This window comes from Dendropsophus ebraccatus, chromosome 14 (genome assembly GCF_027789765.1).
Source record: "Dendropsophus ebraccatus isolate aDenEbr1 chromosome 14, aDenEbr1.pat, whole genome shotgun sequence".
Taxonomy (NCBI): domain Eukaryota; kingdom Metazoa; phylum Chordata; class Amphibia; order Anura; family Hylidae; genus Dendropsophus; species Dendropsophus ebraccatus.
This window is the reverse complement of record NC_091467.1, coordinates 35,666,843-35,694,836: the sequence shown is the minus strand read 5'-3', so window position 1 is coordinate 35,694,836 and position 27,994 is coordinate 35,666,843. Positions and strand designations below refer to the sequence as shown.

The window sequence follows — 27,994 nt, the reverse complement described above, 5'->3', positions numbered from 1 at the left end:
TGCTGTAGAACATCATAATACACCTCAGCTGCTGCAGAACCTCATCATACACACTTCAGTTGCAGCAGAACATCATAATACACTCTTCAGTTGCTGCAGAACATCATTTTAATTTTAACCTCAGGCAGCAGAAAAGCTAGAATTGGCCCTGTGTATTAGTAGTATGGATGTAAATATAAAATGTACATACGTGTATATATCTGTTTAAACTGTGACTGTATGTAATGTATACAGTGTGTGTTGTGTGTATATGATGTATGTAATATATATAGTATGTGCTGTGTATACGATGTATGTGTGTTGTTATATTAATGGGGGTCATCTCTTCATGGTAAGCCCTGATATTTTGTCAGGGTGCGTTCACACCTACAGGATCTGCAGCAGATTTGATGCTGTGTTCAGTTATTTAAATGAAATCTGCTGCAGAAAATCAGCTGCAGATCCTGTAGGTGTGAACGCACCATTAATCTGTTATTTTACCCAGCAATGACGTTGGCACTCGGGAAATTACAGGTGTAAATAGAGAAGATATTTTTGTGTGAGCCATGACTACTTCGCCACTGAGGGCCGCTCACATGACTACATGGGGTAATTTACATATGGTTTTTCAAAGTTGTTTTTTTGGGGACGACTGGGGGGCCCAGACACTTTGAGTGTACGGGGCCCAGAAATTCCTGATGGCGGCCCTGTCTATGCATCAGATTTATTTTTAATGTTCGAATATTTTTTTCATTGCGCTCTGATTTCCTGCAGGAAGTCTATTTAGAGGGTAGGAACTAGAGAGAACAGGTTTTTGTATCGAGCGGAATGTTATTAGGAGTGAACGTGGAAAGCACGACGTCTCTGTTATCATTTGTCGAGAAGAAGGGGCGGAGCTACCAAATAGCCAATGAGGAACAGCTCTCCACATAGATGGAGGCGGGTCCACGGGTTCCAAGAGCGTGATTGGCTGCTATGCGAGACACCGGGACAGAGATTGACAGCGAGGTTTGCGCGGTGCTGTGAGGCTCGCGGCTCTGACATGGCAAATGTTCGGCTGGAGTTCAAGTCCAGCGCCGGAGACGCGGACCCCCAGAGCAGGCCCGTGCTGATCCTGGGGCAACTGCCCAACCTGCACCGGGTGCTGTGGAGCGATGTGAGGGGCAAGCTGCAGCCCAGGGTCACCGAGGAGGTGAGGAGACGTCCTGCAGGCCGGAAACTCTGTGCTGCCATAGCTCCCCAGTGCGCTGGTTATTGGGGTGCTGCACTACTAGTCCCAGCACAGGCGGTTAACCTAGTGGCATCACTTGTGTAATAGTGTGGGCTCCACAGCAGCACCTGACACAACTACAACTCCCAGCATGCACTGCCTGCCTGTGTAATCTGCGTCTCTTCAGCTGTTGCAGGACTACAACTCCCAGCATGCCCTGCCTGTGTAATCTGCGTCTCTCCAGCTGTCGCAGGACTACAACTCCCAGCATGCCCTACCTGTGTAATATGTGGCTCTACAGCTGTCGCAGGACTACAACTCCCAGCATGCCCTGCCTGTGTAATCTGTGGCTCTAGCTGTCGCAGGACTACAACTCCCAGCATGCCCTGCCTGTGTAATATGTGGCTCTAGCTGTCGCAGGACTACAACTCCCAGCATGCCCTGCCTGTGTAATCTGCGGCTCTCCAGCTGTTGCAGGACTACAACTCCCAGCATGCCCTGCCTGTGTAATATGCGGCTCTACAGCTGTCGCAGGGCTACAACTCCCAGCATGCCCTGCCTGCCTGTGTAATCTGCGGCTCTCCAGCTGTCGCAGGACTACAACTCCCAGCATGCCCTGCCTGTGTAATATGCGGCTCTACAGCTGTCGCAGGGCTACAACTCCCAGCATGCCCTGCCTGCCTGTGTAATCTGCGGCTCTCCAGCTGTTGCAGGACTACAACTCCCAGCACTTTCAGGTCATGCTGGGAGTTGTTTTTTTTCCTGCAGGTTATAGGATTGAACAGGAATGGTCCCAGTGGTGACTGTGAAAGCCCCATGTCACATAACTACTCTGCCCCCTCTATCACAGAGGGTGTAGGACTACTAAGCCCAGCACACCTCTCTGTGGGCTGTGATCTGGCACAGTCACTGCTGTTGGACTTTACACTCCAGCGCGGCACAGTCCAGGGTCTACATCACAGATCAGTATAAAGCAGAGTAGGTAATTACTGGCTCCACACTGGCGCCCCCTACATGCCTGATTAGGGGCTTAACCCTTACTGATGCCTTAGAGCAGTGTGTCCCAATATGTGGGCATCTCCAGCTGTTGTAGAACTACAACTCCCATCATGTCCTGTAGAGCTGTACATAATATAGAGCAGATTCACTAATCTGTGGCTGTACGATTGTTGCAGAACTACAACATCCAGCATGTCTTATAGTGCTGTATGTACCATAGACCAGTTGTTCCCAACCTGTAGCTGCCATACTATTGGAAAAGCCAACTCCCAGCATGTCCTATGGAGCGCTATATACTAGAGCAGTGCTCCCCAACCTATACTTCACCATAGGCGTCTGTCTATAGACAGTATAGTACCAGCTTGGAAGGTGCGAGATAAAATGATTGGCACTTACCCCCTAATTAGATTTAAAGGGATATGCCATAATTTAGTGATTTTGGGGAAGGAGCAGCAGCCTGGTGTTAGTATTGTCCCCTTTAATGTTTCACGGCACTCCTGGACACACCTGGCTGTGCTCTGAGCTACTTAGAAACAGCGTCACTATTGTCTGGTATTGCAGCTAAGACCTGTTCACTTTATTAGTCCTGAGCTGCAATACCACAAATAGCCCATGGACAGGAGTGGTGCTGTTTCCAGAAGTTAGCAGCCTGTTTTTTTTTTTATTTAAAGATTGATTAACCTAGTCCTGATGTTCCTGGTTAGCCGCCTTGCTGTATTCAGCATCATTGCTGTCTTCCTAGATTTTACTGCTTTATCTCATACAGGCATTTGTGTTTTTGTATCCTCCATCCAGGTATGGAAGAGTGCTCTGGGCACCTTAAGTCCCAACCCCACAGACAGCTGTCCTCTGTACCTCAACCTGGCCACAGTCGCTGCCCTGCCTTCCCGTGTCAGCCGCCATAACAGCCCATCCGCTGCTCACTTTATCACACGTCTGATCCGAAGCTGCCTCCCAGCAGGAACAGCGAGATGTATCCTGGTAAGTCGTGACACGGAGCCATCAGGGAATGTGCTGGTGTTCAGTAAATGTTGGAGTTAAAGGTGGAGATGTGCTGAGCTGCATGGATCAGGTTGATGGTGCAGCGCTGTTCTCAGGAGATTACATTACGCTATACAACCTGGAGACTGCATGCCGTGACCTAAAATCAACATACAAGCACAGTGGTCTGTAACCATATGCACTCCAGCTGTGGGGAACTACAACTCCCAGCATGTCCTGACAGCCTATAGTTACCGATCACATTCCTATTACGTTCCCTCCCATAACCTGAACCCCAAGTCATTCTGGCATTATGGAGATCTCTATCACTAACATTGTGCTGCACTCCATATAGTATTTGCTTGTGTGTATGGGTAACGTGTAACATAGTGACCTCCCAACAGATGGTATGTGAGCGATCAGAGGTGTTCGCCAGTGCATGTGCCATTGCTCGAGCCTTCCCACTGTTTACTCGCCGTTCCAGTGCTTCCCGCCGAACCGAGAAAAAGAGCATTATCGTTGAGTTTCTACTCGTTGGCCAAAACAATGGACCCATGGAAGTTACAACCCTAAAGGTAATATGATGCCCTTAGATTATTCAGCTTCCATAGAGGTCTGTGCCCTCCCATATTCATCTTATTCTCTCATACTAGTGCCTGGAGAGTGCCACTGAGGGGGTGAGGCTGGCGGCACGGATTGTGGATACTCCTTGTAGTGAGATGAACACAGACCACTTTATAGAGGTAAGTGGCATCCTAAATACTAGGATGCAGATGGTACAGGAGCAAAGCTCCATGGCACTGCCTGTCCTGTTCCAGGGGCTGGGTAATACTCCGCAAAGTGATTGTTTAGCCCAGGATGTCGTCATAAACTTGAAGCCTATATCTGACCCTTATTTTGCAGGAAATTGCCACTGTGGGGAAGGAGCTTGGCATAACTCCAAAGGTTATTCGTGATGAGGAGCTGAAGGAGAGAGGGTTTGGAGGTGAGCCAAGATGCAGGAAACTACATGTTGCTTTATCATTATACATCTTGACAGATCCTTGTTGGCCTCTTATACTCTGAACTAAATGTGTCTCACAGTAACTGAACGTTTCTATGTGTCTTATAGGAATATATGGTGTTGGCAAAGCAGCAGAACATCCTCCTGCGCTGGTCATCCTGAGCCATACCCCAGAAGGTGCCACTCAAACCATTGCCTGGGTTGGTAAGGGTATTGTGTACGATACCGGAGGACTCAGCATTAAGGGGAAGGTAGGATTCCATATTTATCCTCTGTAACATCCAGTGTTACTCCAGTGGTCATATTTAACTCATGTAAGATAAGGGGGAAGTAATGGCTGTGCGTATTCTGACCCCATAGTAATCCATTATGCTGTCTGATGGGTTCCCTTGTCAGCAGCCAATTGCAAATTTGTTGTTAATAGTAAAAGAAACAAAGTCATGGCGAGAGATTTATTAAAGTGAAAATGATACCATTGCCCATAGCAACCAAGTAGGTCGCATAAATATCTTCCAATTTACACTGCCAGGAAGACAAAAGCTTACTGGCAGTAACCTCCTCCACTCCAAGAGGGGTAAAACAGGCGCAGGTCCAAGGGGTAATAGTGATATAAAATATCATGAAATTTATTTAAAAAATTATGCCAGCGACACAACGCGTGTCTATGGAGCGCTGTCTTATATTTTATTTCTAAAAGCTTACAGATACACAACAGGCCCAGATGTCATACTGCCTGCCAAGCTACCACATTCCGCAACAATACCTTATTCTAGGCCCGCTGTTAAAAGGCATCGGGCTACAATAGGTATTTTTAATGACTGCTGTAAAACGTCATATCAGTGGTGGTTAAGATGTTCAATCTGGTGCATTTGTAGACTGTCTACTCATCAGTTTACATTGTTTAAACAGTCTGCCCAGGCTTCCATCATGTGTCGGAATATAGCCTGGTTATGGCTGTAGGTGGCAGGAGCCCTACAATCACATACTACTGTAAGGATAGTTCTCTAATGGATTTCTCTTACACTAACAGACCACAATGCCAGGTATGAAGAGAGATTGTGGAGGAGCTGCCGCTGTCCTCGGAGCGTTTAAAGCTGCAGTGAAACAGGTTAGAACGGGACTCCCATGTACAACATATTTGTGCCTTATGTGCAGATTAGAGAGACAGTAAATAAAAAAAAAAAAAAAGAAAAGTACTTAAATATCCTTCCATACAGAAGCGTAGTACTTCTAAAAACATGCAGCGATAATCACCAGGGTATTCCTATCACACAGCTTTATGATGCTGCGTCCCTAGCACAGTCCTTCCCTGCACATTGGTGCTGTGGCCATCTGCTATGCAGAATAACTTCTCAGCTACATTGAAGTGAATGGGTGTAACCGGTTGCTTTTGATAATAGTCTGAGAAGGCTATAACCATACAGATTATAGAAAAATAAGAGATTTATTACAGAAAACAATACTTAGCTGCAGTTACAGATGGTACAGATGCATGGTTGTTCCTTCCACAATGAAATGGGGAGCCCCATTGTATATTATGGTCTAATATACACCCATCTCGCTCGATGACAGGGTGCTGGGCACCTTCCATCCATGGTCCCAGCTGAGGCTGACTAGAAGCTACATACCCCCAGCTTTAATAGTAAGTTTGGGTGGGGGGTGATGTGCTTCCAGAAATGTCTATGTAGACCACTGATGACCATGAATGGAAGTTTCCCAGGCCTTATACATGTTTATCAAGCAAAATGAGCACTTGGTTTTACAACTACAGCTACAAAGTTTTGACAGCTGAACAACTACAACCAATGTTGACACTACTGGGGAGGTTTACAGCGGATTGACACAAACATATTGACCATTACAAAAGGGAATGAGTATACATATGGGTTCCCACACACACAACTATAATGAGTTTCACACACATAGCCATACAAGGCCAGCTAATCTATACATATACGATACATTGCTTCCTATCACATCAATAAGACACTTTAATATTCTTTAATAAACCCATCTGGTTACAATGGGGTCGCCTGTGGTTTCCTGCACAACCTGCAGGAAAGCAAAAGGCTGAGAAAGGAACAGCTAAATCCGTGCTCTGATCCCTAGAACTAATGGGAAGACTTGCATTATGGTCTGTCTCAGTTAAGTGGGACGAACCTGGGAGAGAATGCTATTAGTGCTGTCTTCTCCCGGCTCTTGCTCAGATCCTAACTGATCAGATTTCTACTTTACCTATCCCTAGGAAAACTGTTTCTATTTTAAACAATTTTTTTTCTTGTAAAGTATTACATACTATAGAATATTTTCCAATTGTTTGACAAATCATATCCTGTAATAGATGGGACAATGCTTATCAACAGAATCCATAGGTGGCTATGACCCTACAGATCTGGCATTGGCTCGCCATGCATTTGATAGGCAGGGGGCATATAGTGGTAACTAGCAGGTTATGGATGTGATGGTGGCAGACAGGACTCACTTCTACACTCTTTCTCTTCCAGGGTTTTAAGGACAACCTACACGCCTTGTTCTGCCTGGCAGAGAACTCTGTTGGACCAAATGCCACTCGACCAGATGACATCCACTTGCTTTACTCCGGAAAGTGAGGATACCTGCTAGTTTTTACTCTACTCTTGTTCAGCTTTCAGTTGTTGCTCCATAGCAGTAATACAGGTTATCTCACTTATGTCTCTCTGTGGCGGTGTTCTCCAAGCTGTGGCTCACCAGCTGTTGCGAAACAACCGATGGCTATCAGGGTATGGTGAGAGTTGTCGTTTGGCAGCAGGTAGAGAGTCACTGGTTGGGCTAGGGCATTCTGGGAATAATGGAAGACTTAGTACTATTGCAGGTTGGTGTCTCACAATTATAATCAATTATTTCATTAAAAATAAAACAGCATACTTTTTGTGAGATCCATTTGAAGCACGCCAAGAAATATATCTGGTGGGTGAGTAGAGTGTTTATAACCTGCTTCACGAAGACGATCTCTTTTTAAACTAAATCTTTTTTCGGCCATATGATATTTCCCCAGTGTGGGGGTCAGAATTTTGGTTCCATTTATGGCAGCAAGCAGAGATCTTGATAAGTGTGAGGATCTGAGCTCAGTGTGTAGTTTCTGCTGTTATTTATTGGCACTATAAGTGGCAGAATATTATGCTTGTGCCAACACTGAAATGTCTTCCTCTTTACCTAGGACGGTTGAAATTAACAACACTGATGCAGAGGGGAGGCTGGTGTTGGCCGATGGGGTGTCCTATGCCTGCAAGGATTTAAATGCAGATATCATTCTGGATATGGCGACGTTGACAGGTGCTCAGGTAAGTTATGACTGGTCTGGTGTTCATATTCTGTGTTTAATAAGGCAAGTTTTACATTGCATTAAAGTGGTTGTCTAGGCTTATGAAAACATGTCTGCTTTCTTTTAAAAACAGCACCACTCTTGTCCTCAGTTTGGGTGTGGATTGGTATAATACCACACACAACCTGTGGACAGGTTTGGCACAACTTTTTTTTGCAAGAAAGTAGCTGTATTTTTTTTCTTATTTTGGAGAACCCCTTTTAGCAGTGTACCGCAGGATCCACTTAAAGTGTCACTGTCGTGAATTTTTTTTTTTTTTTTGCAGAAATCAATAGTCCAGGCGATTTTAAGAAACTTTGTAATTGGGTTTATTATCCGAAAAATGCATTTTTATCATGAAAAAGCAGTTTGAAGCTCTCCCCCCTGTCTTCATTGTTCTCCTATGGAGAGAGCTAAAGAAAAGACCAAAACAGGACAACAAAGAGTTAATCTACAAATCCTTCACGGGATATCTCCTGTGACAGTCACCAGTGACCTGTCTGAGCTCGGATTACAGCTGTCACCCAGCTCCGTGCCTGTAATCCTCTGTTATCTGCTTTCTGCTGCCGGCTAACTCCCTCCTTCCTCCTCCCCCCTCCCCTCTCCCTAGAACAGACAGGGTACGTCTCCTGCAACAAGTCACAATTTTCAGATTTTTCAGAGTGGATGAAAAAGAGGAAGGAGGGGGGGACCTGGGAAAAGGCTTTTTACATGCAGATAATGGCAGATTTAGCTAATAAACCCAATTACAAAGTTTCTTAAAATCGCCTGGACTATTGATTTCTGCAAAAAAAAAAAAAAATACGACAGTGACTCTTTAATGATGTGTTCACACATATACATTTTTGGTTGCAATTGGTGAAAACAAAGCCAGGAATGGATTTAACCCCTTCAAGACAGAACCCTTTGATGCCCAGTTGAAATTAATGCAATGTTCCTCCCTGCCCTCTTAAGAGCACTTTTATTTTTCCACCTACAGGGCTGGTTGGGGTGTCATTTTTTTTGCACCATGATCTCTAGTTTTTATTATCATATTGGTGTAACAGAAACCTTTTGATAACTTTACATTTTTTTTCTTTTCTTTTTTCTGATATATAATTTATTAAAATCAGCAATCCTGGTGTGCCCATCAACCCATTGATCCCCCCCCCCGTCCGTGGGAACGCTACGATATGTAATATGATTTATTTATTTTATATTAACTTTTATTGGGAGGGGAATTTATAAGGGTTTGTTTTTTAAATACTTTTAAAAACTTTATTGTTCACTGTAACACATGCAATCAATAGATTGCATGTACTAATCTTTGCTATGCCATAGCATAGCATAGATCAGTGTTATCGGCGATCTATGCATAGAGCCTTCCTGAGAGCCGACTGTATTCACAGATGGCTGATCCGACAGGACAGAGGTAAGTGACTTACCCCCGCCTGTTGGTTCAATCTATCGGCTGTGGGGTCCCAATCACTCAGTGACAGAAGCTTGTTCTGTCACAGAGTACCTTTTAACGCTGCAATCGCTATAGATCACTGCGTTTAAGGGGTTAATGAGACGCAGCTGCCTCTCATTACCTCGGGCCCCTGACACACTGATATGTGCGGAACCGCTCTCACTGCAGCGGTCCCGCACACATGAGTCAGCCCCTGAAGTCAGGAACGTATATATACATTACTACTGCATGGGTTATGTGCAGTAGGAATGTATACATGCGGATTACTGAAGGGAAGGGGTTAAAAAAGAGACTAAATCTCAGTCTTTCCTTTTATGACTTGTTCTCTGTTTATATTCTGTCCCTGGCTTTGGCTTCAATAATTGCAATGGAAAATCTGTCTGCGTAAACACACCCTAACACAGAAATTAATTGTATCTATTGACCTCCATATATGCCAGAGAGAGGCCAAGTGTGTGCCATTTTGGCTTCCATTGGGGACGTATGCAGTGGGGTCTGCCACAAAGTATCATCCATCATAATCCATATGTTCTACACGTAGTCTTTCCCTGATGTGTACATTTGCAGATACTGCATAACACAGTGTAAACCTAGTCTAACATTTTCTTTATGGTCTTCTGTATATATATATATTTTTTTTTCTACATGTCTAAAAAAAATTTTTTATAGGGCATTGCAACCGGCAAGTACCACGCTGCTGTTCTGACCAATAGTGAGGAGTGGGAGATGGCCTGCGTGAAGGCGGGCCGCAAGTGTGGAGACCTGGTTCACCCACTGGTTTACTGTCCAGAGCTGCACTTCAATGAGTTTTCCTCTGCTGTGGCTGATATGAAGAACTCTGTGGCGGTGAGTGGAGGGAAATCATATAGAGTAGTCAGGACTTCATTGTCAGCCATGCTCCTTATCACAGTTTACTCAAGTTATGTTTATAGACAGTTGCATTTGATTACTTATGACCTGAAATACATAGGACACTACTTAGTAACTGAATCCATTAGTAGCATATTATGTACAATAACGTATCGTAGGGATCTTACTTACTTGCCTTACAGTGGATAGACGAAATGTAGTAATGCATGAGCTCAGTTTTTGCCCTTGTGAACATATCCTTACACAATGGCAGACAGCAATACTTTAAACTTATGCTATACAGGTGTATGGACTTATGTTTGTCACCTTTCTAGGACCGGGAGAATGCTCAGAGTTCTTGTGCTGGCCTCTTTATTGCTTCACACATCGGCTTTGACTGGCCAGGAATCTGGGTGCACGTCGATATAGCTTCCCCTGTTCACGCGGTAAGTGAATAATACAAGGTGTACGGTCACAAATTGAAGTCTTGGTGTTAAATCTGCACTGAAATTACAGTAGATTGTAAGTAAATGGGGATGTTCAAAATTGGATTTGTATTCACCAGAAAAAATATGTATATCTTGGCATACGCTGTGGATTTTAACTACTACAGCCTTCCATATCTTTTGCAGAAGGTGTATTCCAACAGTTCCCTACACAGCCATTGGTGGCAGTAGGGAGGCCCTGTTACCCCTTACTAATGCCGGTCAAAGTTTACATTTTATTTGCTGAATAACCCTTTAATAAATCTCTGGCAATATTAAAATATACAGCAGATTCTACAATCCACTTGTTTTATGCAGATTTACTGTCCGTGGGAGGGGAGGAAGCTGTCCGGGGGGGGGGGGGGGGAGGGGGGGGGTTGGTGCATGCTGTCCGGTCCGGGGGGGGGGGGGGTGCGGGGGTTGGAAGCTGTCCGGTCCGGGGGGAGGGGGCGGAGTTGGTGGAAGCTGTCCGGGGGTCGGAGGCCTGTGCTGCCGCTGCCTGTGCGGTGGGGAGGTAGGGGTGCCAGTGGTTGCGGGGGCCGGCCGGCTCTCCCTTATCCGGAATCACGGGCACTTTCCTGATGTACTTCAGGAAAGTGCCAGTGATTCCGGCGCTCCCATAGACCTCTATGGGAGCGTCCGGGCCGGAATTCCGGATAAAAATAGGAAATGTCCTATTTTTTCCGGATCTATTTTCCGGAACGGACACCCTTCCGGAGAAATCCGGAAGGGTGTCCGTGACTAATTAAAGTGTATGGGTCCGGAAATCCGTCCGGATTTCCTGATAGGAAATCCGGATGGTTTTTCCGGACGTGTGAAGGGGGCCTGACAGTAGTAGCAAAGCACTTTACTTTTTGTCAGTCGTCTGTCTTTGAATTCAGCTCTGTGCCACTCCGCTCCAGATGCCTGAAAAAGCTGGATGCCGTCCAGAGAGAAGTTTCTTAGAATGATATCCAGCCTTCCCAGGCACCCGGAGCGGAGTGGCACAGAGCGGAATGCAAAGCCAGTCGACTGCTGAGCCTAGTGAAGTGCTTTGCCAGTACTGTAAATTCGCTCATCCCTAATTCTGATATATCACAATGTGAGGTGAATAGGGTCTTAGAGTTTACATAGCATCAAATCCACAGTAAACACGTGAATGAATGCCCCCTAAACCAGCATGCTGACAGTAGGTATTCCTGAGGTTTAAAAGAATATATTATATATATTTCATAGCAAGTTCGCGTGTCTTACGTGTGGATTATGGTGCAAATATAAGACATTGCATTCCAAATGGGTGAATTTGGGGTATTTAAAACCTAATCCAAATGTACTTTACTGTGTATACTTCATACAGCATCAGTTCAACAGCATGTGAACTCACTCTAAAGCTGCCCATACACCTTATCCAAAAGTTAGTCGACTCTTTTAAATGGGTACTCTGGCAATTAATTTTTCTTTCAAATCAACTAGTTTCAGAAAGTTTTCCAGTACTTATCAGCTGCTGTATGTCCTGCAGAGACAGGAGAGATTTTCTATGGGGATTTGCTACTGCTTTGGACAGTTCCTGTCTCAGCAGAAAAGAATGTCAGACTGGAGATAATACACCACTTCCTGCAGGACATACAAGATAAGAGCTGGAGGTTTAAAAAAAAAAAAAAAAAAAAAAAAAAGTAATTTACAAATTTATATACGTTTCTGAAACCAGTTTATTTGAAAGAAATGAAATTTCCCTGGAGTACTCCTTTTAAAGGGGTTATCCAGTCACTTTCCTCCAGTGACAGCAAAAACCCGTCTCCTGTTTGGCTTTTACACCTGTTTGGTGCAGCTGAACACTCACCTGTTCCCTGAAAAGAAACATCTTGTAAGGTACTTGTGATTATTGCATTGTCTCCTTTTAGATCATCTGCATTAAGTATTTCCCTTATTGTGATACTATTTCTGTCTGCAGGGTGAGAGAGCCACCGGCTTTGGCGTTGCCCTTCTCCTGTCTCTCTTTGGCCGTGCTTCAGAAGACCCTTTACTAAACATGGTGTCTCCTCTGGGTACGGATGATGTAGTTGAGACTCCTGAGAGAGATACTAAAAGGAGACGTCTTGTGTGACAACCTTATCCAAGACCACTAAAGAATCAAGCCGGTCTCTGATCTGACCATTTGTATTCCTGGCACTTATTATTGGTTTGTGTTGATGTGAATGGACTTTCCTATCTGATGTCAGCAGGAGTTGGCCTCTGCCCTTAATACTATTGATTATACAAGGCTCAGACGTCACAGGCTATTAGCACCTTTCTAGAAATCACTGTTCAGCCTATGTATGCGGCCAGCTCCTTCACCATGGGATAGTCTAGTGTCTGTCTTTCTACAATTGCTGTTTTTATTAAAACTGTCTGCATATGTGACTTGCCTTTTGCACTCTGTATTAATGTTATTTGTGCACCTTTAATACACATGATTTAGTAGCTTCTTTATATTGTCATTTTTGTCTTGCAGTTATTGGCTCTTTTATTCGGCTTTGGCTTGCAAGCCGAGTGATGTCTTTGGGATGTCACTAAACACTTGTCATACCTTCTATAAACTAGTCACGTTTATTTATAGCCTTATACAAAGTCCTAAAGATAAATTACAGCAGCATGGACAGAACATCAGACAGGTTCGGGGACCTATTTACACGTGAAATGTTCTTTTCCTCATGTGGAGAGATCACTCGTCGTGTCCTTCTCTTGTCCATTTTATCATAGTTTCAGGAGAGCGATAGAGGAAGATTAGTTTAGCAAACAATTGTTCCTCCAGGTCTAGGTCTCCAGTTTCTCTGACTAGAAAGATGTCTGTGCAGAGCTTCAGAATTCTGTCAACATTGGGTAACTCCTCAAACATGATGGAACGAGAAATGCCATTGAAGAATTCTCTGATGAATTTTCCGATGACGAGGACGACCGACATATAAAGACCCACAATGCTGCAAATTTAGGAAGAAATAATTGACAGTAAGCCAATAGATACAACATAACAGGGATGGTATGGCAGCTAAGAAATTGTTGGTCCTATCTTTGTACAAAATGTACAGTGAATTTGTTCCTAGTAGAGTTGAGCGAGTATCAAGTGTGCTCAGGTCTATGCGGCATTTGTTTAGCGGTGGCAGTAGGAAGTTCTGGAGACAGCAGCAGGGCCGCATCCAACAGTGTTTAAATGCTGCACGCTTGGACTTGGAGAGACCCGAGCATACGTGTGATTCGCTCATCTCTAGTTGCTAGCAGGGCCGGGGAGTCAGAGTCGGAGCTAGCTTTGGCTGGAGTCGGAAAAAAAATGTACCGACTCTAGCTTTAAAAAAATCTTTAAAAAAATGTAGAATTGAATTTTACAAGTTTTGCTCATGAATATATATTATGAGCAACATTTTAATAGGACACTGGCCCTATTACATAAGGGGGGTCATGGAAAAGTTGTCGGTCACTATTTGGCAGTTTGTTTCTGAGCTGCCATTGTGTGGGGAATATCTGTGCTGTTTTCTTCCTGGATTCTGGATGACTGTATATGAGCAGCAGTGTAATATGAAGATATCCTGTGTAATATAGAGGAGTAGGAGGAGAAGACATAAGTAGTGTAGCAGTAACCTGTGTCATCAGTCTGGGGTGTTCACTCTGGGAGAAGATTGAGTGTTTTTCTTCAGTGTTCAATGGCTGCAGCTGTGTGTGTGTGCTATGGCTGCAGAAGGCTGTGTGTGCGCGCGCTATGGCTGCAGCAAGCTGTGTGTGTGCGCACACTATGGCTGCGGCAGGCTGTGTGTATGCGCTATAGCTGCAGCAGGCTGTGTGGGGGTGTGTGTGTGCGTCTATAGTGACCTCTATATCACTATGTGTGACCCCCTGTTAGGGCTGGGCGGTATACCGCAAAAATACCGATACCGTCTCTGGCGTCGGTTAACCGACCTCAACTCTGCCAGGACGGTATCTGCGGTATTTCCCCCCTCCCTCCTCCTCCTCCTCACCGGCGGCCGCATGCTCTGCTCCACTCCGTTTAATCTTCCTGAGGAGGAAGACTGGAGATCTGACAGGCTGCGCACAGGCGTGCTGTGTGCTCAGTGCTGCTGCTGCTTCCGGGCGGCTCTGGAAGCTGCACGGTGTGCCCTGCCTCCCCTCTCCCGTACATAAAGTGGCTGCTGGGGTCAGGTATGGGTCGGCACATCCTCCCCCCACCAGGCACCGCACTCTGTCCCGCACAGGAATCCTCGGCGTCCCGTTATCTTTTGGCAGTGCTGGAAGCAGCCGTGTGTGACGCTGCCGGCAGATATATGTGCTACAACACTGAGGTACGGGGGCAGAGGATTCCTGTGCAGGAGAGAAGAAAGGATATGCAAAGTAGCTGTGCAGGAGAGAGAGAGAGTGCAGTGCCCGGTGGAGCATGGAGGTGCCGACCTATACCTGACCCCAAGTGTATGTGCGGGAGAGGGGGTGGGGGGGTCCAGAACAGCTTGTGACTGGGGGCAGATATTGGGTAGAAAGAGATAGATAGATAGGAGATAGATAGAGAGATAGGACTCCTATCTCCTATCTATCTATCTATCTATCTATCTCCTATCTATCTACTATCTCCTATCTATCTATCTATCTATCTATCTATCTATGTCCTATCTATGTCCTATCTATCTATGTCCTATCTCCTATCTATCTCCTATCTATCTATCTATCTATCTATCTCCTATCTATCTATCTATCTATCTATCTATCTATCTATCTATGTCCTATCTATGTCCTATCTATCTATGTCCTATCTCCTATCTATCTCCTATCTATCTATCTCCTATCTATCTTCTATCTATCTATCTATCTATCTATCTATCTATCTATCTATCTATCTATCTATCTATCTATCTCCTATCTCCTACACAAACAACAATAGTCCATGGCACCCGGGCAGTAAATAAGGAGAGTGGGTGCCACCCCTGCACTGTGGATCCTCGAGTGCAGAATATACACGTCCAAAATTAGGGTATCGGCACTCCAAATGAAGAATAAGTGTTTTATTTCAGCTCACAGGAACAAACTAGCCTTGGCTAGTTTGTTCCTGTGAGCTGAAATAAAACACTTATTCTTCATTTGGAATGCCGGTACCCTAATTTTGGACGTGTGTGTGTATATATAATATTATATACATATATATATATATATATATATATATATATATATATATATATATATATATATATATATATATATATACACATACACACACACACACATACACACACACACAGAGACTTATCAAACATGCTCAGTTGCCCCCGGCAACCAATCAGATTCCACCTTTCATTCCTCACAGACTCTTTGGAAAATGAAAGGTGGAATCTGATTGGTTGCTAGGGGCAACAGCCAGTTTCACTTTACACCATGTTTGATAAATCTCCCCACAGTATAAAGATAGATATAGCAAAAAATATAGGCAGCACAATAAACAAACTGTGGGTGCCAGCAGACGAATCCCAGACCTTGGATCAAGTCAGCTAGTAAAAAATACTCCGATGGTAATACAAACGTGAAAACGTGAATTTACTCCACAGAACAATGTGCAGCAAACTTCACAAGTAATATACAATGTTTTGGCATCTCCTATGCCATTTTCAAGTGCCACTTGAAAATGGTGTAGGAGGTGCCAAAATATTGTGTATTACTTGTGAAGTTTGCTGCACATTGTTCTATGGAGTAAATTCACGTTTGTATTACCATCGGAAAATGGGGTTTTCAAAGGGGTGTGGCTTTTAAAGGGGGCGTGTCATAATTATCGTTCAATTTATCGTTACCGCGGCTACATGTACGATAAACCGCGATATTGATTTAGGCCATTATCGCCCAGCCCTACCCCCTGTATATCACTATGGCTGACCTCAATATTACAGGTATCTGGCATTGTTAGCAGTGTTTCTTTAAGTATGGTAAATATTTAGTTAGAAACATAGACTGTCAGCAGGAAAAGACCTCCTGCTCTATCTAGTCTAGTTCTGAGTTGTTCAGGACATGTTGGTTGGAGACTGGCTGCATCCACTGCACACACAGGAGAATCTGCTTTAGATGTTTCCTTATTCCCTCAGAAGTCGACCCAGGATCATGTAGGACATTAGGGAGAAGCTGCTGAGCCAGTGTGATAAATAACTCCCCTGGTATATGACCGGCCATTTATGAAGGAGCAGGAGTCTGAGTCGGTCCTGATAAAATTCAGGAGTCGGAGCTGCGGCTTACCGGCTCCACAGCCCTGGTTTCTGGTAAAGATACTATATCCTGACTTGTCTAGATCATGTAGTTTAAGGGTCCATTTGCAAACAACTATTTATGAACATGTTAAAAGACCAAAATGAACGATTTATCGATCGTTTGCCGCGTTTACACGTACGATTATCATTAGAATTCGATCGTTATCACAAAAATTCGCCCGATAATCGCTCCGTGTAAACTTAGCATTAGGGTACAAACCCACTTGACGTATTTGCTGCGTGAATCAGTCTTAAAAATAAGCAGGCAAAACGCAGGTTGGCTTTATACAATTGTTCTGAGTTAAAATACGCAATTGTGTATTTTTGAAGCGTGAAGCTTGTTGTTAGCAAAGCATCAGTTGTTAACAACCTGTGCGAAAAAACGCATGTAGCTTCACACTTCAAAAATACACAATTGCGTATTTTAACACAGAACAATCGTATAAAGCCAACCTGCGTTTTGCCTGCTTATTTTTAAGGGTACAAACACACACGGCATATACGCTGCGTATTTACTGCTGCGATATGCAGCAGACTAGATCTAAATAACTGAACACGGTATCAAATCTGCTGCGTATCTGCTGTGTGTGTTTGTACCCTAACGACTGATTCACGCAGCAAATACGTCAAGTGGGTTTGTACCCTTAGTCATGTTCACACCTGTCAGAGGCTCTTGCCTCATCTTTGACGGGTATAATTTCACAGCATGAAGTAATTTTCTTCCCATGAGCACATTGCTGTTTGTTTACTGGTAAATGTTAATAGTAAAAAAAACCTGCTGGGGTGTACACATGGAATTAAACTGTATAGAATGTAATTGCATAGCATATATTAAGTATCTAAATACAGTAGGGCTAGCCATACATGTGATCATCATCTACTGCCATCTATTTGTTCTGATTCTTTTATATATGTGAATGCTTAGTTTGGCAGTAGCTCTTCCCCCTCTCCCCTCTCCATTTATAATGGATGCATGCCCGACACACCTGGTGGGTACTTAAACCTGAGAACAAAAGGATCTGGCAGCTAAAGGACACATTACATGGCCTGATCTCTAATGTTAGCGAGCACTAATTTGGTAGATCGACACTTGCTTATTGAGCCTATTACACGGCTAGATAATGGTGCAGCAAGGGCTGCTCAAACATAGTTGGCAACGTCCGTGTAGCACCTAAAAGATTGATATGACGCTAATAATCTGTGCTAATACACCCCCTGACACACTTTCCAGACATATATCTGTAGCGTCTGCCCGATACACCCCAAAATCATACTTTGATCTTGTCCTGCCCCGGGGGCTGGGTTTGGCTGTAATCACGCCTCTGGGTGTCATTCACAGCCCCGTGTCACAGCATCATAATCCGGGGGCGGGCCTGGGACACTGACCTACACAGCCGCACTGTATCCCCGCTGTACTGTACATGGCTGAACTAGCATTGGCTTCTCATACAGTCCGCTCATCCCTGAATTAATCATTTTAACCCTGCGCAGCAGCCACCATCACAAACCAGAGTTGTCACAGGCAGGGGCGTAGCTAGGATTCAAGGGGCCCCATAGCAAGAAAAGCTGTAAGGGCCCCCCCTCCCCTACGCACAACACGAAGCACAGCATATAGGAGGCTCTTATCAACCGCCTACCCTGTCTCTATCGCAGGTCTTCCCAGCAGGTTATCTAAGCACAACAGGCAGCAGGTCATAGATGGAGGATGCGAGCTGCTCTTCTGAGACACCGTGCCAGGGTGGGGTAGGGAAGGAAAAGATTATATTGTAGTTAGCCCCCCAATAGTTTTTAATCCTCTCATTAGTGCCCAATATGGTAGCTAACTCCTTCCTGTACTGCCCCATATAGTAGTTACTCCCCCAATAGTGCCCCATATAGTTGTAAGCCCCCCCCATAGTGTCTCATATGGTAGCCAATCCCCGCCATAGCACTCCATACGGTAGCCAATCCCCCCCCAATAGAGCCCCAGATAGTATTCATTCCCCACAATAGGGCCCCAGATAGTATCCAATCCCCCCAATAGTGCCCCATACAGTATGCAATCCGCCCATATAGTGCCCATATAGTATCCAATCCCCCAAATAGTGCCCTATATAGTATCCAGTCCCCCCAATAGTGCCCCATAAAGTATCTAATCCCCCCAATATAGTGCCCTATATAGTATCCAATCCCCTCCAATAGTGCCCCATATAGTATGCAATCCGCCCATATACTCCAATACGATACACAGGACCAGCGTGTTGCAGGTGAAATGAACGATTTTTATTCGGACCCATAAGACCACAGATACATCAGTTAGTATTCACACACAGATGTCAACGCGTTTCTGATGCTATCGCATCCTTAACCCCTTAGCGACCCATGACGTATCTGATACGTCATGGTGCCGCGGGGGGTGTTCAGAGCGGGGTCCCGCCGGGACCCTGCTCTGAACGGCGCTGATCCCGGCTGACACGTGCAGCCGGGCAGTGCCTCTGTTAGCCGGCGCGGGTCCCGTTGCCGCGCCGGCTAATTAAGCACTTCAATGCAGCTGTCAAACCTGACAGCTGCATTGAAGGGCTTCAGACATCACATCCCTGGTGTCTAGTGGGTCGGATCTCCCCCCCCCCGCGATGCGATCGCGGGGGGGAGATCCGTTCTTCTGCCCGTGCCGGGCCTCAGCGTCGGAATGACGCTGATCCCGGCTCGGCAATAGATTGACATGGCCTGCAGCAGACCATAGCAATCTATGACCGATCTAATGGATCTTTGCTGTGTATATACACAGCATTGATCTCTATGAGAGATCAGTGCTATGTATATACAAGCCCCCCAGGGGGGCTTCTAGTACATGTTAAAAAAAAAAGTAAAAAAGTGTTTTTATTAATAAAAAATCCCCTCCCCTAATAAAAGTCCAAATCACCCCCCTTTTCCCATTTTATAAATATAAATTAATAAATAAACAAATAAATTAACATATTTAGTATCGCTGCGCGCGTAATCGCCCGAACTATTAATTAATCACATTCCTGATCTCGCACGGTAAACGGCGTCAGCGCAAAAAAATTCCAAAGTGCAAAATTGCGCATTTTTGGTCGCATCAAATCCAGAAAAATTGTAATAAAAAGTGATCAAAAAGTCGTATATGCGCAATCAAGGTACTGATAGAAAGAACACATCATGGCGCAAAAACTGACACCTCACACAGCCCCATAGACCAAAGGATAAAAGCGCTATAAGCCTGGGAATGGAGCGGTTTTAAGGAACGTGTATTTGTTAACAATGTTTTGATTTTTTTAAAAGCCATCAGATACAATAAAAGTTATACATGTTATATATCGTTGTAATCGTAACGACTTGAGGAACATGCATAACAAGTCAGTTTTACCATAGGGCGAACGGCGTAAATGCAAAACTCCCCGAAATCAAAACAAATTCGTTTTTGTTTTCAATTTGACAGCGCAAATGATTTTTTTCCGGTTTCGCAGCATATTTTATGGAAAAATAATGCCGGTCATTGCAAAGTACAATTGGTTTCGCAAAAAATAAGCGCTCATATAAGTCTCTCGGTGAAAAAATGCAAGCGCTATGGACTTTTAAACATAAAATGGAAAAAGCAAAAGCGCAAAAATGAAAATTGGCTTTGACCTTAAGGGGTTAATCATGACAATTGTATCCCTCTATGGAGCTGGTTTTTAAACCCTATGCCCCACCCCTTGCTGATGTCACCACTTGATTAACTGCACATGTTATATGGGTAAAGTGAATTAGAATCAACACAGACAGTTTAAAAACAATACTACTGGGATATAACAGTATTCATATGCCATTATTCACACTATATACATATGGTTAAGCTGCAAATCACAATCCTTGTACAACACTTTTGGCAAAAAAGTGACATGAGGCCATCCATTCGTGGATCTAATAATGTAATAGCAGCTCACGTCTCAGATTTAACCCCTTCGGGGAGCAAGTTCCAAGCTGGAAGATCCAGAAGGCTTCCCTCTGTTGTAACTTACTCCTCCTATCACCTCCTCTCTGTAGTGGTATGACCTTTTCTATAGCATGGAACCGCATGAAATCCGTTTTGCCTCCATGTTTTTCCACAAAATGTCTTGATGCCCCTGATAGGTTCCTAGTAGTGCTATGGTTCACGTCATACAGATGCTCCAATATATGTGTATTATTTGTAGCTAGCTGGAGTTTCCATGGGGGCCAGGCATTCATCCTCCATGGCAAATTTAGCCATGGCTTATTGGGAAGAAAGATACATATACACACATGACAATCCGTTTGCAGAGTTCATAGTGTGGTATGGCAGGTACATAGATGACTTGCTGCTGGTCTGGAGTGGTCCTGTACCTGCCATACCACAATTCATGGAGTATGCCAACTCTAATCCCTGGTCGCTTCAATTCACTCATGTATACCATGACAAACAAATTGTATTTCTTGATCTCATATTGGAAGCAATTCCGAATGAAACTGTAATTACCAGAACTCATAGGAAGCCCATATCGGGGAACATTACTTTACATGCTCACAGCAGTCATCCGCCTCATACGATCAAATCAATCCCAGTGGGTGAAATGATACGTATGAGACGTAATTGCAGTACATATGAGGCATATGACAAGGAATGTAACATCAGTCGGGATAGGCTTTGTCAACGGGGCTATCCTGAATGGATGTTACGCAGGGCCAGGGTGAGAGTAGATAAAAAGCACAGGCATGATATGATATCGGGAAAGAATAACGAATACAAACAAAATAGGACAAGAAACATACCAACATTAGTAACAAGATACAGTCCGCAATTCAGAAGTGTAAAAAATATCATTCAGAGAAATTTATACATCTTACAGGGAGATCCGGTGCTAGATGAAATTCTAAAAAATGGGTGCAACATAGTCTCTAGACGTGCGAGGACACTGGGTGATATTTTGTCTCCTTCAGTGCCAAGGACAAACATTCCCCCACAAACATGGCTTTCATGTAAAGGGTTCTACAGGTGTGGGAGATGCAGTGTATGCCGCCATGCCACACAAACCAAATATTACAGTGACAGTGAAAATAAGCAAAGGTTTGCTATTAAACAATTCTTGAACTGTGATAGTGATTTTGTGGTTTACGCTATACACTGCACAGAGTGCAATCTCATGTACATAGGATGCACAACCAGGCGTCTCTGCACACGTATATTGGAGCATATGTATGACGTGAACCATAGCACCACTAGGAACCTATCAGGGGCATCAAGACATTTCGTGGAAAAATATGGAGGCAAAACGGATTCCATGCGGTTCCATGCTATGGTATGGCAGGTACAGGACCACTCCAGACCAGCAGCAAGTCATCTATGTACCTGCCATACCACACTATGAACTCTGCAAACGGATTGTCATGTGTGTATATGTATCTTTCTTCCCAATAAGCCATGGCTAAATTTGCCATGGAGGATGAATGCCTGGCCCCCATGGAAACTCCAGCTAGCTACAAATAATACACATATATTGGAGCATCTGTATGACGTGAACCATAGCACTACTAGGAACCTATCAGGGGCATCAAGACATTTTGTGGAAAAACATGGAGGCAAAACGGATTTCATGCGGTTCCATGCTATAGAAAAGGTCATACCACTACAGAGTGGAGGTGATAGGAGGAGTAAGTTACAACAGAGGGAAGCCTTCTGGATCTTCCAGCTTGGAACTTGCTCCCCGAAGGGGTTAAATCTGAGACGCGAGCTGCTATTACATTATTAGATCCACGAATGGATGGCCTCATGTCACTTTTTTGCCAAAAGTGTTGTACAAGGATTGTGATTTGCAGCTTAACCATATGTATATAGTGTGAATAATGGCATATGAATACTGTTATATCCCAGTAGTATTGTTTTTAAACTGTCTGTGTTGATTCTAATTCACTTTACCCATATAACATGTGCAGTTAATCAAGTGCTGACATCAGCAAGGGGTGGGGCATAGGGTTTAAAAACCAGCTCCATAGAGGGATACAATTGTCATGATTAAGGATGCAATAGCATCAGAAACGCGTTGACATCTGTGTGTGAATACTAACTGATGTATCTGTGGTCTTATGGGTCCAAATAAAAATCGTTCATTTCACCTGCAACACGCTGGTCCTGTGTATCGTATTGGAGTAATAACAAGCACCTGTTGGAGTGTGGACCGTGCGCAGCAGTATCCCGGTGAGCTGGCTTCTACCTACCGTTGCATATATAATCCGCCCATATAGTATGCAATCCCCCCAATAGTGCCCATATAGTATCCAAAGCCCTCCAATAGTGCCCTCATATAGTATGCAATCCGCCCATATAGTGCCCATATAGTATGCAATCCGCCCATATAGTGCCCCATATAGTATGCAATCCCCCAATATAGTGCCCATATAGTATGCAATCCGCCCATATAGTGCCCCATATAGTATGCAATCCGCCCATATAGTGCCCGTATAGTATGCAATCCGCCCATATAGTATGCTACCCCCCAATATAGTGCCCCATATAGTATCCAATGCAGTAGTGGATTACAATAGAGGCGTTTCGGGCGGCAGCCCGGGGCCCATGACCACCCAAAAAGACTTATACTCTCAGTGGTGTACTGTCTCCTGGCTACACTTCTGCCATGATTTGCAAAAATCAGTTTTTTTTATGGCAATTTTGCACAAATCAGGACATCATGACATTATCTGCCCTGTACTATGAAGGCCAGGCTAGTGCTTCCATAGTTACAGTGGGGTGGGGGGGCCCAGGCTTGGTGAACAGCCCGGGGCCTACGGTAAAGTTAATCCGCCCCTGATCCAATGCCCCAAGTAGTGCCCTATATAGTACCCCAGTATTGTCACATATAGCATTAAATCCCCCCAATAGGTCCCCATATAGCATCCAATGCCCCCACCAGTGACACCCACCCATCTCCCCATCCCCCCCCCCCCACTTCCCCCAACCAATCACTGGCCAAGACAGGACAGAACCACGACCAATGATTGATTAAAGGGGGTTATCCAGCGCTACAAAAACATGGCCACTTTCCCCCTACTGTTGTCTCCAGTCCAGGTGAAGTTTGCAATTAAGCTCCATTTACTTCAATGGAACTGAGTTTCAAAACCCCACCCAAACTGGAGACAACAGTAGGGGGAAAGTGGCCATGTTTGTGTAGCGCTAGATAACCCCTTTATGATAAAGGCTTAGCAGTTCCAGCAGAAGCTAGAAGAACACTGTCGTGCGTGGACAGGTATGTATAAAGTTTATTATTCTTTTATACACATTCATCAGCTGTCGGCGGCCAATGATTTTGCAAGATTTTTCAATCGCTGATGATCGTTTCTTCACCTGATTGTTGTCTTTATTACACGCAGTAGTAACCTGCCAAATCGCAATTGTACTTTAGTAACAGTTGGGCATTCAGTTTGCCTGACACATTTCTAATATGTATGGGGGTCATATCATGCCTGACCCATGGTCTGGTGTATTTCCAGTGTAAGACTGATCATGAAGCAGTATGAAGACATCTTACCCGTATCCAGCCAGAAATCCCAGACTCTGAGGACTAGCTTTATCATTATATATCACAAGCTCAATGTTCTGGCTGCAGCCAGCTGGGCCACACGCTGGGTTCCATTCCTGAATCAGCCACCACTCTGTCACTTGGCTCGAAGTGCTGTTTACAGACAACTGCTGTAGTTTTAGGGTTAAATTACGGAAGAAGGCATATTTCTGGATGTCTTCTGCCTTATCGGAATATTCTGGAAAGTGAGTAAAGTAAGTGGGTTTTTTTTTCTTTATTGAAGAGGTTTGATATCTTTCCTCAAGAAGTGACTGATCTCACCTGTCTGAAGCCGATGAGCAATTTTTGCTTCAGGTCCAGAATTTGCTCTGAGGTGTTTTGGTAAAATATTTTTCAGCATGCTACGGAGAAAATAACTGCAAGTTAAAAAAATTTCATATTATCACTCCTGGTTCATAGTTTGGCACCTAGTGCTTAAAATGTACCAGTCATGATGGCCCACTTCACGATCAGTGGTGAGTGTCTCTGTTAATCTGGATATGGAAATGCAATGAGACCATAACCTAACCGTATCCATGACCTAACCTCTATCTAACATTGTCAGCAATTTGGAACATGTTTTGCATCTATTCCACGGAACGCATTTGGCCGATAATTGTCCCGTGGAATAGAAGGCAACGATCAGCCGACATCGTTCATGATAGCAGCAATCTGCTGCCGTTGCTCAGTGGAATAGGAGTAGCGGCAGCAGACCGCCACTATCCTCTATGGGCTGCCCGAACGATCTAGCGATCACTCCCCGCGGCCCCTCCCACACTCCCCCGCTTGCTGGCAAAGCATGTAATAGCGGTGGCAGTGAGTGGGGAACGAGGAGCAAACGAGCGCTGACAGTCAGCCCGTAGGGTCTTAACAGTTTCACTGTACTGTATACAGTTCCTGTGCAGACCTATATTTATGGTTACAGGCTACAAACAAGTGCTGTGTAGTCTTCCTTTTTATGCTGCTCTAATCTCAAATTCCCCCTCAGTGTCTGCTCTGCTAGATTTATCAAGTCGTAAAGGCATGCCTGTCGGCAGCAGAGACTCCATGGAGAATACGTACACTGGCTCCTTCCTTTCTCCTCTCAGCATCTGAACTATATCGTCACGGGTTTCTGTGTCCTCATAGCATACAGTGTGCTTCCCAAAACTCTCTGCACTCTTTACGATGGATGCATTTCTGAAACACACAATGTTATGGGTGTTAGTAGGTTATCAGGACTGTCATGTGATTGTTTCACTTTATATAGATTCCCACCTGCGGATGCTCCAGTGAATATCGAAGTATATCTGAGTGGATTCAGACAACTCCTCTATCATGGCCTCCCGGCTTGCTGGGCTTATGGTCCACAGCAGACTGGCGTTACTCTTTATCTTGGCTGTTACAATGTCCTCTGGCATGTAATTTACTATGAACTGCATTGCAGACTGCGTATGAAATGGAAGTAGAAAATTAAGTCCGTAGTCCAGCAGCTCAGATAATGTGGATTATCAAACATACATGATCTTATACAAAATGGCCCAGATTTAATGACCTGTCTTCCGTTCATTGATAGTGAAGTTACTTTTGTGGTCTAGCACAGTGGTTACAGAACTATAATTTCCTTCAGCCAAAGGGTGTCCTGGCATCATGGGAACTGCTTGCAATAACCAGCGAGCTGCGGGTTGTTCACCACTGTGAAAGTGTTAGTGGATAAGTCATGGTCTACCTTATGCTATTACTTTGCCTGCTCGACAATCAGCTTACATGCACGATGTCGGCTGATCCTTGTCTTTGTTGAAAAAAACTAGAACGATTGCGATGGTCTGCTGACTTCTGACAGCTCTCCACCCCGTTTAATAGCACCGCCAGCGAGTGGGGAACGAGGAACAAGCGAGTGCTAATCTGACAGGTCGGCGCTTGCTTGCTCCTCCAGATCAGCCCATGTAATTGACTGCGTAGACTAAAGGCCCTAAGTATCATAGAATTTTAGTAAAACGTCCATTGTCGGACATTAGTGTTCCTGTTAATTCCATGAATGTTCTGGGTGATTCAGTTCACCAGCATTGGTGTTTTATTGGTGTTGTGGCACCACAAAGCATTGCAAAATGTATGCCCAACCCCGACCATGCACACATCAATGCATACTTACAGGATGTAAGGCATATCTGTAGGTGAGTTCATCATAGGCTACTTGTGAATAGGGCACCAGGTTTTGTTGCTGAGCGCTCATAGTGAACAAGGGCTGAAAAATAAAGGAAAAGACTCTGCTTAAAGAAGCACCCCAGGATATTTCTTTTTGCATCCATAGTGCAGCAGAGCCTATAAGAGAATAATGTAAAGGCTCTTGTGTAGGCCGTAAGCTTACTTGTTTGTGGCAGACATGGGGTTTCAGCCATATTGATTCCTATTCCCAACAGTAATGATGTCCTAATGCTGCTTACATTTCCCTTGATGCCTCTAGTTTTACATTATACGCTGATTTTGTTGTGGGTCAGGCTGGCAATCACATGACCTAGTTGCAGTAATGAAATGTATGGATTCAGCTGTACTGTAGGACTAGTAATAGTGAGTTTGCTATTGGAGTGCTGTCTCTGCTAGCAGATAGTTAATTGTTATTTGTTTAATTTTATGTCTTTTTTTTTTTACTTTACTTTTATTAAGTATGCAAATACAGTGATAGAAAAGAAATACAGTAATACCTCGGTGTTCGAACGCTTTGGAACTCAAACTGTTCGGCATTTGAACGAAAATTTACCTGGAAGTAGCGTTCGGAACTTGAACTTTGCTTGGTAGTCGAACGTTTTTGCGAGCATGGATGGTGGATTGTACCTGCTGAGTTTAGCACTGGTGAGGCTTCACATACAGTACAGTATTGTATATGATTGCTGGAGTACATATACAGTACAGTAGTAATACAGGCAGTGTACCACCATATCCCATCTGTTACAGTGCTGGGTGGGGGTGGGGGGGGGCACTATACAGTGAAGGATGAGTGAGGGGCTGATGACACTGTAATATAATTGCTGGTTTTCTTGAATATTTCTTGTTTATAATGTATTGTACACTCTAGTGCTGTTTTATACTCTAGTGTTGACACTGGGTACTTATCAGTGTTATAAATGATACTGTAGTTAATTATTGGTGGATGCTGAAACCAATTAAATACGTTTTACATTATTTCCTATGGGAAGACACTGCTTGGTTCTCAAACTGCCTTCCTGAACCAATTAAGTTAAAGAACCGAGGTACCACTGTATCTTGCATTAACATAGTTTATGGACAAAATGGTTAAATTAGGAAAAAAAGAATATAAAAATAGGCAAACCACTCATCCTGTGCTAGGCTAAAACATTTGAAGCATATAGACAGGTAGGGGTAGGGAATCCTTTACTCTATAAACTTGAAATCAGTCCCATCTGCTGCTTGCTGTAGATTTGCATCATGATGATTTATACTGTATATCTGTTCACCTTTAGAAGGGATGCTTTAGGTTAGACCAATACATTTAAGGATGAACTCCACTTCCATACTCTGCTTTTACTACCAGATTAACCCCACATATAGGCAGAGGTTCTTGTGTTTCTTCCCAATACATTTAAGGATGAACTCCACTTCCATACTCTGCTTTTACTACCAGATTAACCCCACATATAGGCAGAGGTTCTTGTGTTTCTTCCCACTTTCATAAAGTGACTAGCAAATATTCAGCTTATTTCTACAGAGTGAGGGTGGGTTCACACCAAGGAATTCTCGCGGATAAATTCAGCGGAATTCCCTCGCCTGTACGCACTCACGGCCGTGCGCCTTTCCGCCGGCTCCACAGACACCATTCTATGGGCCGGCTGATTCTGCATTCCGCCGAAAAAAATTGACGCGACAATTCTTTCGGCGGAATGCAGAATCAGCAGGCCCATAGAATGATGTCTATGAAGCCGTCAGAAAGGC

The 27,994-nt window shown here is 44.2% G+C and overlaps 2 protein-coding genes across 2 annotated transcripts in view; one reads left to right on the top strand and one right to left on the bottom strand.

The window, feature by feature from the left end:
- The first annotated feature begins 956 nt into the window (after positions 1-956).
- NPEPL1 (aminopeptidase like 1) lies at positions 957-12,740 on the top strand. Its single transcript, XM_069953072.1, has 12 exons — positions 957-1,171; positions 2,984-3,169; positions 3,574-3,744; positions 3,823-3,912; positions 4,073-4,154; positions 4,281-4,423; positions 5,203-5,280; positions 6,677-6,777; positions 7,369-7,492; positions 9,632-9,808; positions 10,147-10,257; positions 12,227-12,740. The coding sequence occupies exons 1-12, from the start codon at positions 1,022-1,024 to the stop codon at positions 12,377-12,379; spliced, it is 1,566 nt and encodes a 521-aa protein (XP_069809173.1). The 5' UTR covers positions 957-1,021; the 3' UTR covers positions 12,380-12,740.
- Positions 12,741-12,861: 121 nt separating this feature from the next.
- Positions 12,862-27,994, bottom strand: part of LOC138771861 (piezo-type mechanosensitive ion channel component 2-like) — a 110,995-nt gene continuing 95,862 nt past the window's right edge. The window contains exons 51-56 of the mRNA XM_069951864.1: positions 26,199-26,291; positions 25,325-25,494; positions 25,130-25,246; positions 24,350-24,429; positions 24,038-24,266; positions 12,862-13,232 (exon numbers count right to left, since the gene is read on the bottom strand). Of these exons, the coding sequence (XP_069807965.1) occupies positions 12,977-13,232; positions 24,038-24,266; positions 24,350-24,429; positions 25,130-25,246; positions 25,325-25,494; positions 26,199-26,291 (945 nt within the window). The 3' untranslated portion in view covers positions 12,862-12,976. The remainder of the gene's footprint in view (positions 13,233-24,037; positions 24,267-24,349; positions 24,430-25,129; positions 25,247-25,324; positions 25,495-26,198; positions 26,292-27,994) is intronic.